Here is a 14,180-nt window from a genome sequence, read left to right as displayed (position 1 = left end):
TCTTGTATTTGAAATGATTTTTTTACTATTTTGTTTGTATTTGAAATTTAATAAATATGATTTACATTTTAAACCCCCCTCCCAAAAAAACCCCATATTAATCCACTCTCTGCTGATCTCAAAACTAGACTATTGCAACTATTGCTGTTTAAAGGTATTTCGCAAAGGGAGATCAGATGCTATTAAAGTCATCTCTAAAGCACCGAAATTTGTCCACGTAACCCCTCTTTTGATAAAGGCTGACTAGTTGCCAATCAGTTACAGAATTACTTATAAAATTGCCCTCCTATCTTTTAAAATTCAAATCTTCTTAGACAAACTGCATCTGCACCGATCAGTCGCTACTTTCCATTCCTTCTTTAAAGATGATGAGTATAAAATGCCCCGACATCTTTTCAGTTACAGCACCCCAAATGTGGCATGTGTTACCCACCTATATTAGAGAAGAAAAAATAGAGGATCGATTCAAAAGCAAAGTAAAATGCTACTTATTCAAAGATGCCTTCAACTTACAGGTTTGCTAACTTTCCTTTCAGATTTCCTTTTTCCGTTCCCCATCCATATTGTTTAATCCTCGTGTCTTCCCCCTTTCTCCTCGGATCAAATACATTGTAATGTCTTTTGTGAGTTTTTTATGCTTTGTACATCACTTAGAAATTGGATAGGCGATTTATCAAATGTTAATAAAAACTTGAGAAATAGTTGTAGTTTGTAGCACAACGGTGAGATGTGTTTTGAAGGGAGATCCTGAGTGATTGTCCACTGAACTCTTTGTCAGTGTTCTGCCATGTCACTTTGTAGAAATACGCTTTATTATTTATGTAAACTTGTAACCAGTTCTAAGCTCTTCTAGAAAGAAATGAATGACTATCATATGCCACTGAATTAGACCAGAAATTATGTGGGTGCAGCGAATATTCAGCACTGATACCCACATATCAACCGGGCAAAGCTAGGACTGGTTAGGTAAATGGGTGTGAGCGTGGGCACAGCCTTGAGTATCACTGGGGGGGTCCACAAACTACCCCAGTACTAATCCGATCATTTCCTAGCTAAGTGCCTCCAAGCTGCTGACTGGGGTTGATGCAGGCAGGAGCTTCACCTACTTGATTAAATCCTTTATTTCTATCAAGAAGCAGCCTAGAGAATGAGGTTCCAAATGCCAAAGAGACAATGACAATGATCATCACCCCTCTGAGATTACACACGGTAAGTACCGATACTGTTAGAAAATCAGGCAAGCATTTAAGCACACAAATCCAAAAAGAGAAACATGGAGGTTTTACCTCTTTCCAAAGGGAAATTGTAACTGGCAGAGCTTCAACTTAGTGGTACACCTTTTGTAAATATTCTTAATTCAAAATATACAAAATTCAAACAAGCTGTCCAAAAAGTGCTGGAAGGCTATGAGCACAGAGGCAAACAGTTAGGGCTTCCAGATCAGAATTTTGTTGCCCAGGGATGGAAATGGGCTTGGGCCTTGTGAATCAGATAGAGAAGGCAGAAAAGCAAAGGAGTGATTCTCTCTGTCAAAAAAGAGGGTGCTATAGATAGTCTATGAAAGAGAAGACACTTCCATCCAACTCAAACAAAGGAGCTGGACAGGGGATGTGATCAATGATAAAAGTAGGACCATAAGAATAGCCTTTCTGGGGTAGACCAATGGCCCATCAACAGGACAGGATTAAGCAATAGGGGAGACATGATCGAGACGTTCAAATATCTCACAGGCCGTATCAAGGTGGAAGAGGATATCTTCTTTTTCAAAGGCCCCATGGCAACAAGGGGGCATCCATGGAAAATCAGGGGCGGGAAACTACACGGTGACACCAGGAAATACTTCTTCACCGAAAGGGTGGCTGATCGCTGGAATAATCTTCCACTACAGGTAATTAAGGCCAGCCGCTTGCCTGATTTTAAGACCAAATGGGATCGTCACGTGGGAGGGTTATTGGGGTGGGCAGACTAGATGGGTCGTGGCCCTTATCTGCTGTCTGTTCTATGTTTCTATGTGCCTGAGGCCCGATGAAGGAAGGCGTCAACATTGTTTTTTCCAAATGGCGATGGGCCCCTCCAGCATGGATCGGCAAGGCACCCCCTCCCCATCGACGGAAAGTAAGACAAGCAAGCAAGTGTAATTGTGCAAGCGGTGCTGCTTGCCCAAAGCTTCCTGTTTCCACCTGGGTGCATGGTGGGGTGGGGTGAGGCGGGGCAGGGGTCCCAGTGTACTTGGGTGCCTAGGGGCCCTCGACAAATTATTCCTGCCCAGGTCCCAAGGAGTAGCAAATCAAACCAAAACCTGATAGACAGCATAATGCAAGTGCCACCTCACTTTTCCCCCAAATTGGCTCCCATGAAGCCATCCCCAATATTAAAGGACCCAATGTGCCAGACATGTAGCACCAATGCACTATTTCAATCAGATCAAAGCTCCCTTTGTATAACGCTCTAGATCAATGAAAACGAGCAAGGGGCAGCTGAAAATGCCACTGCGCGTCCTGGCTTCGAGACAAAGGCGAGGGGGAGGGGGAGGGGGAGCGCCCAGCCCCTGGCTCCGCCCCTGCCCCTCTGACTCCGCCCCTTCTCCCGCTCTCCGTGCATCTTGCCCGCAGCTCGGACCGAGGCAGCCTCCGCCGCCGCCCGCTATGGCCACCGTCAGCTTCAGCGCGCACCGGCCGCTCCTGCTGGAGGCCTACGAGGACGTGATCCGGGAGGAGAGCGCCACGAACTGGTGAGAGGCGCGAACTGGCCCCTCCTTTCTTTGTGCTGCCTGAAATCTCTTTGTGCGCCCCTGGGTGGGAGGGGGACCTCCTTGATTTAGTCCCGTTACACTCCTGAGAGGCCTCCCCAGAGCTCAAACCAGGTGGGAAGGGTGTGTCTGCTCAGCCCCTCCCCAGAGATGTGAATGCCTGCTCACTCCCCTCCCCATCTCCTATCAGGTACACCCATCATCAGACCCCCCCTCCCCAGATAAGAGATGTGACTGTTCATCCCTGGTGCCCCACCCAATAGTGAAAGACCTCTGCCTGCATCTGCTGCTCTCCTCTCCCCCCCCCTGCCCCCCCCTCACTCCTTGGCATGCTGCATGGCTGAGATTGCAATTATATAAAAATTGAGAAATGGCTAGACTCTGCTGCGGCCTTGCTCCGATCCATCTGTCCTGAAATCTGTTAATTGTGGTTGTAATTCCTTGGCTTGGCTCTACCTGGGTGTCTGCTCCGCTACTTTTGCTTTGCATTTCCTAAAAGGTTTTTTCTTTGAGCGATTGCTGCAGAGGTGGGATGGCTGTAGGAGTAGAAGTTACTCTTGGGCTGGCATCAGATGGGGGGAGTTGGAGAAGCAGGTGACTGGGTGGATGGAACAGCTGGGGGGGGGGGGGTGAGAAGCAGAGGTTGGATGCAGATGTGCCATTGGGCCTATGAGGTCATTGCAGAGGAGTAGGTGAGGAGGGGGATGGGGCAGGGAGGGATAGATGGACATCGGGAACATATGAAAGGGGAGTTTGCACATGTTGGCTAGTGGATGTCAGAAGTGGACAGCATGTTCTGGGGGTAGGAGAAAGCATGGCGGATAACGCTCTTTTCTTGGAGGTAAGGTCTGTGCCAGATTGTACAATGAGCAGCAAAATTTAGAGCCGTGAGGGAAGCGAGGAGTGTGGGCGAGAGATGCTCTCACCAGGGAGTTAGGGGGGAGGAGGATGTAGGGAAAGAACCAGAAATTCAGTGACAGATGGATGAGAGAGGGAGAGACCAGGGGGGTGGTGGGGAGAATTCTGCCAAACTTGAAATGTGACAGACAAGAGGATGTGGCAGACAGGAGGGGAGGAAAGATTGGCTGTAGTTTTTGGAGGAATGTTTTGTTGATTTAAGCCATTTTCTATGATGTCATCTGCTGTGATATCATCTATCAGCCATTACCCCATCCTGGAGGCTACAATGTACCATCCCCCAATCTTGGGAAGGGTTGTGGAATTTGTAAATTTGTACTGGTGCACGTACTGTATTGAGCTTTAAAGACATCAATAGTACAAACAGACCATACTGAAAAAGTGAGAATCAAAGGTGGCAAACATCAGCCCCAATAAGACCCCATCTATGTTCCCTCGAAGCTGAGCACATGAGCAAATCGCTCGTCCATTCTAGGAGCGTCGCTTACAAAAATACTTGTAAATCTGGAAAACTGTTGGATTTTAGAACTTATCGCTCACCTGGGAAAACATTTGCATGCACCTAGCCAGTCCTTAGAAGGAGCATTGGTTCCCAGTAGGAGGGGTAGAAGTGTGCTGCATTGTATGGCCATATCTTGGGGGTAGGGGTGTGTGTGTGCATTTTGCAAACAGGCAGAAAGCTCGAGAAATGGGCATCGACATGGCAAGTGAGGTTCAACGTGGATAAGTGTAAAGTGGTGCATGTCAGTAACAAAAATCTCATGCACGAATACAGGATGTCCGGGGTGGTACTTGGAGAGACCTCCCAGGAAAGAGACTTGGGAGTTCTGATCGACAAGTCAATGAAGCCATCTGCGCAAAAAGGTTGAACAGAATGCTAGGAATGATAAAGAAGGGGATAATGAACAGATTGGAGAAGGTTATCATGCCACTGTACCGGGACATGGTGCGCCCTCACCTGGAGTACTGCGTTCAGCACTGGTCACTGTACATGAAGAAGGACACGGTACTACTCGAAAGGGTCCAGAGAAGAGCCACTAAAATGGTTAAGGGACTGGAGGAGTTGCCGTACAGTGAGAGATTGGAGAAACTGGGCCTCTTCTCCCTTGAAAAGAGGAGACTGAGAGGGGACATGATCGAAACATTCAAAATACTGAAGGGAATAGACTTAGCAGATAAAGACAGATTGTTCACCTTCTCCAAGGTAGAGAGAACGAGAGGGCACTCTCTAAAGTTGAAAGGGGATAGATTGCGTATGAACGTAAGGAAGTTCTTCTTCACCCAGAGAGTGGTAGAGAACTGGAACCCTCTTCCAGAGTCTGTTATAGGGGAAAACACTCTCCAGGGATTCAAGACAAAGTTGGACAAGTTCCTGCTAAACTGGAATGTACGCAGGTGAGGCTGGACTCATTTAGAGCACTGGTCTTTGACCTGGGAGCCGCCGCATGAGTGGACTGCTGGACACGATGGACCACTGGTCTGACCCAGCAGCGGCAATTCTTATCTTTTTAGATATGACATTGTCAACCTCCGTGCCACTTTCTTCACTACTTCCTGCTTCAGGATCCATCTCGCCACTGTCACATAGTTAAACGTTAAGCAACCTTGCCTTTTCTTTTTCAGTCTTTTGCTTTTCATTTTCCTGTCTAAATGTTTGTATCGCTGCTTTGGTTGCAAATATCTTGTCATATCCAGACATGGTTGCCTGTCTTTTTCCTCTTTGGTCAAGGTAGAAGTTCTTGTCTTCACTTGACAGCAGTCAAGAACTCATTATAGTTTCAATAGCATCTAGAGCACCAAAATCGAAAAGTGTGTCCAGCTTCTTAAGAAAGTTTCTTCTCTTTCCTCCTAGATCACTTTCACCTCCTTTACTTTTTGAAAGACTACTCCATTCATGCCAGAGAGCCATAACATCCAGCAAACAGTTCTGCCTGGTCTTTGTCTTGTTGCAGGCCATTTGCCCAAATACAATGACAGTGTCGGCAACACTAGGCGATTTCTTCATTTGAAATGTTCTCTTTGATATTTCCCTGATCATGGCAGATGCAAAAAATACTTTGACTTGTCTGTAAGTAGGCAACTTAGACCCTGTAATCAAAGTTGATGAGTGTTCAAAGAGCCAAAATTCACTCACTGCTCTGGTAACAGGCCTTGAGGATTTCTCAAATGATTAACTTGATAAACCAGGAACATCATAGTTAGCTTCGTAGGTTTTCCACAGCAAAACTCAAACACTGCTTTGAATAAAAGTGAGCTTATCTTTAGCTGATATTGGGTTTATATAGATGCAGCAAATGATTCTTGCTCTCGCAAGCTCAGAACAAGCTTAGAACTATGTTTGAGCATAGGCGTCGGAACGAGAGGGGGGTGGGGTACAGCTACAGGGGCTGTGGTCTCCCCAAAAATTGGCGGTGTCTACTCCCCAACCTACCTCCTTTTCTGGCCACAGAAATTTTAAAATCTTCGGCGTATAGCATATATTTTCTTTCGTCCATCCCCCTCCCCCCCGCGTTATGACCTATCTCTTCAGTGCCAACTCCTCCACCTACCTCCTCCCTGGTCATTGTTAAATCTTTGGGCAGCCACTGCGCAGCCTCAACAAGAAAAGCCTGCTGCTGTTGGCCTGCCCCAGAAGTCTTCATTCAGCAGTGACTTCCTGTTCCTGCTTAGGTGGGCTGCAGCTGAATGAAAGGTTCCAGGGCAGGCCAATGGCTGGCTTATCTTGTTGAGGCTGCTTGGCAGCTGTCCAAAGATTTAAAATAACAGTGACCGAGGAAGAGGTAGGTGGGGGAATCAGGAGCTGAAGAGAGAAGTCATGCTGTAGGGTCCCGCTAGGGGGAGGGGGAGGAGCAGGAGAAAAAGAGAATTGGACATAGGTGCTTAGAGTGGGAGGGAAAAAGAGATGGTATATATAGAGAAAGGAAGAAAGAGGGAGAATTGTTGGATATAATAGTGGTGGAGGGGAGGAGAAATGTTACACTGGGAGGGAAGGGAGAGATGTCAGATTTTGGAGAAGGGTGATGGAAGGAGAGAGTTGTCAGACCACTGGAAGGGGAAGGAAAGAGAGATGCCATACTGTGGGAAGGAAAGGCTAGAGATGCCAGACCTTGGGAAGGGGGGAAGGAGAGAGATTTTAGACCATGGGAAGAGGGAAGGAAGGAGAGAGAGATGCCAGACTATAGGAGGGGGTAAGGGGGAAGACAGAGATGTCAAACCACAGGAGAAAGAGAGAGGAGATGGTACACAGGGATGGGTGTGGCAGGGAAGAGAGAGATAGAAGAAATGTGGATAGCGTAGCTGGTTTTAAGAAGGGTTTGGACAATTTCCTGGAGGAAAAGTCCATAGTCTGTTATTGAGAGAGACGGGGGGAAGCCCTGGATCGCTAGCATGGAATGTTGCTACTCCTTGGGTTTTGGCCAGGTACTAGGGATCTGGATTGGCCACCAAGAGAACGGGCTACTGGTCTTGATGGATCATTGCTCTGACCCAGTAAGGCTATTCTTATGTTCTTATGGATTCTCTGAGCGTTGGAACATTTACCCTGGCGGCCGACGCTAAAAATGCTAGCGCAGCTTTGTAAAGGAGGAAGTATGTTATTTGAGCGAGTATTTTCTTGAATGCAACAATACATGTTTATTGAGTCTATTTGTGTTATTTTTCTCCTCTATGTTTTATTGCAGTAGTCTCAAACTCACGGCCCGGGGGCCACATGCGGCCCGCCAGGTACTATTTTGAGGCCCTTGGTATGTTTATCATAATCACAAAAGTAAACTAAAACAGTTTCTTGATCATATGTCTCTTTAACTATAAATAACAATATTATTATTAAGACTTAGCCAAAAGGAAAGATTTATAAAGAGTTTTACCGCATGCAAAATTGTCATTTCTTTAATAAGACATTAACTGTTTTTTTCTGAGGCCCTCCAAGTACCTACAAATCCAAAATGTGGCCCTGCAAAGGGTTTGAGTTTGAGACCACTGTTTTATTGACCCGCACAGAATTGTTGGATGCAACAGGCTTTATATTTGTAAATAATGAAATAAATATTTGCCTGGACAAGCCCAATCAGCCATGTGACAGTCAGACATTTAGTTGTTCTATGAATAATGTTGTAGTGAGGGAGGCTGAGCACACCGCATTCTTCCCCACCACTTGAGTGCCCCCTGTACCTGGCATGGGCAGCATCTTGCACTTGCTGCTTACGCAAGCCTCGGCTCCCTTCTGGTCCCGCAACCAGGAAGTGACATCAGAAGGGAGCCAAGGCTGGTGTGAGCAGCAAATGGAAGATTCTGCTCATACCAGTCAACATTTAAAGAGGTACAGGGAGGATGGAGAAGTGCCTCCACCCCCTGTGAAGAGGTGCCTGGGGCTGCCTGCCTCCCTCCCCCGTCCCCCTTACTGCACTACTGTCTGTGAATTTCTGTTTGATTTCGGTATGACATTGTAATCCAGAAATTCTTTCACATATGACTAATGTCAGATTTACTTATCTTTACACATTTAATCTACATCCATAGCATAATGATAGTATTATTGTTTGTGAAGTGCAAAATTATCAGGTGATTTTATAGGACAGATGGGTTTTGGTGGCGCTTATATTCATTGGCTTTAAGCGACCCTAGGATGGGAAAAAGCATTTATTTATTTAATTTGTTTCTATCCCGTCCTCCCCAAAGAGCCCAGGACAGTTTACAGGTCAACATACACAATATACAGTTATCAAGTTACGATTTGCTATAGTTACAGTACAAGTTTTTATCCTAACGCGACACATACCGAGGATCTTGTATCAATATACATTACTTTGTAATCTTTTGGTCATGGATGGGGGAGTTAAGTGAACAGGTATGTTTTTATAGATTTCCTAAAGTTAAGGAGTCCTTCAAGGGATCTGAACTGTGGGGGCAATTGATTCCAGTGGGTTGGTATGAAGTGGGAATGTTGATTGGCGGTTTGCAGTTGAAGGGCACGACCAGGGGATGTTATGAGGTTGTTTCATCCTGAGAGCAAAGGGACCTGTTCAGCACATACAGAGGAAGTTTGGTTGTCACGTACCAAGGCGCCATGTCGTGCAAGGATTTGAACGCTAGCATAAGGCCCTTGAAGATACAACATTTGGCTATGGGCAGCCAGTGAACCAACGATAGAGCCTGGGAGACGCACATCAATTAGTAATGTTTCTCCAACTTTAGGATTTTCTGAACAACCCTACTGCACCCTTCCCCAGGGCTTGAGATTTCTAGGCAACCATCCAATATTGATTGACCTTCAGGGTCAGGGAAAGAGAAATGATGGTGGAGAATCTGTGGCTTGGAATCCATATTCTGACCCTCATTTAATTTGTTTTATCAATACTTCAATAATTTCCCCGTTATTCATGGGCTTGTGTTCAGTTGTTGAAACTCTGGGAGCAGGACCACAGAAGACAAACAGAAATAGGAATGGAGGTGTGGTAGATCGTGATCAATTTGAGTACAAAGTAACAGAGGATAATGGTCAATGGAGATTGCTCTAAGGAAAGAGATATTATCAGTGGTATGCTGCAAGATTTGATTCTTGGACTTGTTCTTTTTTTTAACATTTATATAAACGATATTGCTGACGGGCAATCAGGTAAGATTTGCCTCTGCAGATATATCAAAATTTGATGGTGTGAATAACATGAGGAAAGGCCTAGTGAAGCGTGAAGAATGGTCTGAAATTTGGCAGCTAAGATTTAATCCTAACAAATGCAAGGTCATGTATTTGGACAGCAAAAACCCAAGCGAACAGTTTTGGGGGGTGAAGAACTTTTGTGCATGAAAGAGGAGCAGGACTTGAATGTGATAGTATGTGATAATCTTAAGGTGGGCAAACAGGTTGAAAAGGCGATGCCAAAAGTTAGAAGGGTGCATAGGGAGAGGTATGGAGATTTGGATGATGTGGCGGAAGAACCAATGGAGGAAGGTCCTCTTGCTCGAAAGAAAGCTAGGTAGAAGCCAAAATATAATACTGAGGATATAACCAACGCAGTCCTTGCAAGTTTAACACCATACTGGACTGAAAGAGACAACAGAGATTGCTACTGCTACCTGGATTGATCAGGACTTGTTCATTTCTTTGGTGATTGATCACAATAAGGTGAAGAGGGATCAGGCAAGAATCATGACAAAAATTGGATGTACAGTTTTTGGAGGAACTGAGGCCGAATGGCATCCGTTGCATTTTCTTTGATGGTCATTGAGATGAGATCAGGGTCATGTTAAAGGCAGAAGAAAATGGTAAAATGTATCCAGGTATGGTGAAAGAAGAACATTACGCAGTTTGTATGGAGCCAGATATCCATGGGACTTTGTCCCTCCAAAGCAACTAAGAAAAGACTCATGTCGTAATCATTGCTGATGATTTGGTGGCTGAAAGCAGAATCCTCTAAACTTTTCAATGTGGAGAAATGTAAGGTATTGCACATAGGGAAGGGAAACTCCATGTACAGCTATACGATGGGAGGGAGGGTACTCGGGGGAAGCAGCCAAGAAAAAGATCTGGGGGTATTGGTGGATAACACAATGAAGCAGGCGGGACAATGTGCAGCGGCCTCAAAAAAAGCGAACAGAATGTTGGGCATTATCAAAAAAGGTATCACTACCAGAACAAAAGAAGTTATCCTGCCACTGTATCGAGCAATGGTGCGCCCACATCTGGAATACTGCGTCCAATACTGGTCGCCATACCTCAAGAAGGACATGGCAATACTCGAGAGGGTCCAGAGGAGGGCAACGAGGATGATAAAGGGTATGGAGAACCTTTCATATGCCGAACGGTTGGACAGGCTGGGGCTCTTTACCCTGGAGAAGCGGAGACTGAGAGGGGACATGATAGAAACTTATAAAATCATGAAAGGCATAGAGAAGGTGGAGAGGGACAGATTCTTTAGACTAGCAGGGACAACTAAAACAAGAGGTCAGTCAGAAAAACTGAGAGGAGACAGATTCATAACGAATGCAAGGAGGTTCTTCTTCACTCAGAGGATGGTGCACACCTGGAACGCGCTTCCCGGAGAGGTGATAGGACAGAGTACAATTCTGGGGTTCAAAAAGGGACTGGATGATTTCCTGGAAGCAAAGGGAATAACAGGGTACAGATAGAGGTTTACCTTACAGGACATTGAGCGAATAGGGTATGGATATTTTAGGTTAGGTAGGGAACACTTTCAGGTCATGGACCTGGGGGGCCGCCGCGGGAGCGGACTGCCGGGCACGATGGACCCCTGGTCTGACCCGGCAGAGGCAACGCTTATGTTCTTATGTTTTCAAGCTATTGGAGGTGATTCCTGTAATGTAAACACTGGTTGGGAGGGAGCAGTGATGCATTATGTTGAGGAGAAGTTACTGTACAAACAAAGCTGGTGTGGATTGTCTCTAAGTTACACACAGACACTTGGCGACTGATTTAGATGGCAACAACATTGGGAAAATGCTGGATTCTGCTACTGAACTGGAAGTAAATCCTGATTTTCCTAAGATCTGTTGGCCATGATTTTCTTCAGCTCAGTGTGAAATTATCAAAGACTTAAGCACAGATCAAAGCTATGGCTATAGAATTGTAATTACCATTAGAACAGGTGTCTTGCCAAAGGATCTGGCTGCATTGGAAATAGAACCTGTGTCACATAGCAGATGGTTCACAACAGCTCTAAGGTTCCTGAGAATGTGGATTTACAAGCATAATCTGAAAGGAAAGAATCTGATAAACTGAAGAATGATTATAGAGTTCTGTGTTGGGGTTAACATAAAAAATAAAGAGCAATTGGACACAAGGTCCTAGACATCTTCTCTTCCAGCTGCAACTGGTGAAGGAACAGTATGAAGAGGTAAGGAAGATAGTCATGCCCACAGTGAGAAGGTCAGCTTGCTGTGGTTACAGCAAGTGTAATCTGCAATCTATGTTGTGCAGTGAAGAAGAACAGGAGAGAAGAAATGCAGTGGAGAAGATATTGAAGATCAGAGATGAGAATACGCAACTTGGAGACACCATCCATCAACACCAAGGCAACTACACTCCCCTGATTACATGACTGGAACTCTGGAGTCTCTGAGCCTCCTCTACCCTGTACCATGACAACAGCAGAGATCAAGGCATTTCTGAGCAAGCCCATGATGGTTCCAGACTGGCCGTCACACATCCAGTCCATAGAACAACTGAGGCTGCTGGTCATAGGTGCAATCAGGAGAGGAGGGAACATTATATTAGGGGTCAGATGGTCGGCTCCTGAGCCAAAGCAGAAGCAAACAAGATAAATACCTCTTTGTTAAATAATATTAAATTTTAAAGACAATTATGTGGCTACAGATGTAGTTCAGACTATTTGTAGATTCAAAAAAATATTACTTAATTTTTACATATTTCAACTGTGATTTGATGTAGGTAAGACTCACTTTAAGCAGTTTCTGAAGATAGCTTTAGATTCAGCATGAAAAACTACATAATTTGGTCACTAGTAGTTTGTAAAGTTTGAAAAAATTAAAAATCTACCCCTAAAATTGACACGCCCTAATCCTCAATGCTTCTGGGACCCTATGGCTGACTTTCTGTGTGTTCACATACCGGATTTCCTGTTGTTGAGCATTGTATATTCCGCCTTTAGAGGCTCTTGGCATTTCGCAGGTGACATTCGGTTGGTGAGACCCTGACTTGGGAGCTGTTTTAGTACCAAAAGGATTTTGTGGCATGACAGCTTTTTACATGTGTTGTTAAAGTAGTATATTTAGGGGGGAATTCATTGGCGGGCGCTAACGGTTAGTGGACATTAAACGTCAAGATGCCCATCATATTCCCTTGGGCGTCTTAGCAGGCACTGAATTGCTTAATGCCCATTGATGAATTCCCCCTAAGCGTTTCAAAGGAGAAAAACCTAAACTCTCTAATGCTGACGATGGTTGAAAAGAATAGCCCGGTTTACCATCCCAAGGATGAACTCCGGTGTTTTCCAGCCTAATGATTCCCATCCTTGTACAAACCCTCGTCAAAAGCAAGGCCGGAGTTAGACATGCTGTGGAGAAGGGCAGAAATTCTACTGCCTTTGCATTTGGGCAGACATGGGCACCAGGGCAAATGTCCTGGTCCTAAGATACCACATGATATGATAATCCATTAGCCTAAGTTCAGGATGCAGGTGAAAGCCACTGGCCATCCCCTCACTCTGGGGCTGGGCTGGGCTAGCTTGCTAACTTAGATCAGTTCTCAGATCTTATTTAACTGTACGTAAGATTTGCCTTCAATGTAGCCATCGATTGGTTTGTGTTACAAGAGGTTGGGTCAGATTGACATGGACATTCAATAGAGTTGCTGGTCCAGGTAGATCAATGCAGTTATTATCCCCACCCCCCTCTTTTACGAACACATAGTGTGGGTTATAACGCCAGCAGCAGTGGTAACTGCTCCGATGTTCATAGAAATTCTATGAGGGGGATAGTTAGGTCATAGCTATAAATACAGAGTTACAAGTCCAAGTAGGTCATCATTGGCTCATTTTGTCCCAGGAGTTGCATTAGACAGTTTAGAAATGGGATTTTACAATGACCATTTCAGTTATTTCTGGGTTGGTTCCCTGTCTTGGTACAGAAATGCTTTTCAAAGTTTTCTGAACCTGAGATAGTGGTCACAAGATCATAGAATATGTGTTAGTTGGGTCCAGCATTTTGCTAATTGATATTGGATGGATAAGATAATTTGCCTGCTAGACTTTATACTGTTACATGCTGGGAATTTTAAGTGGACAAGATTTCTGGTGGAATATCTGTTACATAAGAACATAAGAGTTGCCTCCGCCGAGGCAGACCAGAGGTCCATCACGCCCAGCGGTCCGCTCCCGCAGCGGCCCATCAGGCCTATTGTCTGAGCAGTGGTCCCTCCTACCTCTACTCCTATCTGTACCCCTCAATCCCTTTATCCTCTAGGAACCTATCCAATCCTTGTTTGAAGCCCTGTAACGTGCTCTGGCCTATCGCAGCCTCCGGAAGCGCGTTCCATGTATCCACCACCCTTTGGGTGAAAAAGAACTTCCTAGCGTTTGTTCTAAACCTGTCCCCTTTCAATTTCTCCGAATGCCCCCTTGTACTTGTGGTTCCCCATAATCTGAAAAATCTGTCCCTGTCTACCTTTTCTATGCCCTTCAGGATCTTGAAGGTCTCTATCATGTCCCCTCTAAGTCTCCGCTTTTCCAGGGAGAACTGCCCAAGCTGTTTTAATCTGTCAGAATATGAGAGGTTTTCCATACCCTTTATCAGTTTAGTTGCTCTTCTCTGGACTCCCTCAAGTACTGCCATGTCCTTCTTGAGGTACGGCGACCAGTACTGGACACAGTACTCCAGATGCGGGCACACCATTGCATGATACAGTGGCAGGATGACTTCCTTCGTCCTGTTGTTGGTGCTCTGGAGTAGGGTGTTCAACTCTGTTAGGTAGTCGGGGGCATTTCCTCTCAGGATCTTAAAAGCAGTGATGCCTAATTTAAACTTCATCCTTGCGGTTATG

General features: G+C 45.3%; 1 protein-coding gene across 1 annotated transcript in view; it reads left to right on the top strand.

Annotated features, from left to right (window-relative positions):
- The first annotated feature begins 2,530 nt into the window (after positions 1 to 2,530).
- The window catches only part of DBN1 (drebrin 1), a 39,541-nt gene continuing 27,891 nt past the window's right edge, over positions 2,531 to 14,180 (top strand). The window contains exon 1 of the mRNA XM_033927411.1: positions 2,531 to 2,731. Coding sequence (XP_033783302.1) covers positions 2,646 to 2,731 — 86 coding nt within the window. The 5' untranslated portion in view covers positions 2,531 to 2,645. The remainder of the gene's footprint in view (positions 2,732 to 14,180) is intronic.

Source organism: Geotrypetes seraphini, chromosome 18, assembly GCF_902459505.1.
Source record: "Geotrypetes seraphini chromosome 18, aGeoSer1.1, whole genome shotgun sequence".
Lineage (NCBI taxonomy): Eukaryota > Metazoa > Chordata > Amphibia > Gymnophiona > Dermophiidae > Geotrypetes > Geotrypetes seraphini.
This window is presented reverse-complemented; position numbering and strand designations above follow the sequence as displayed.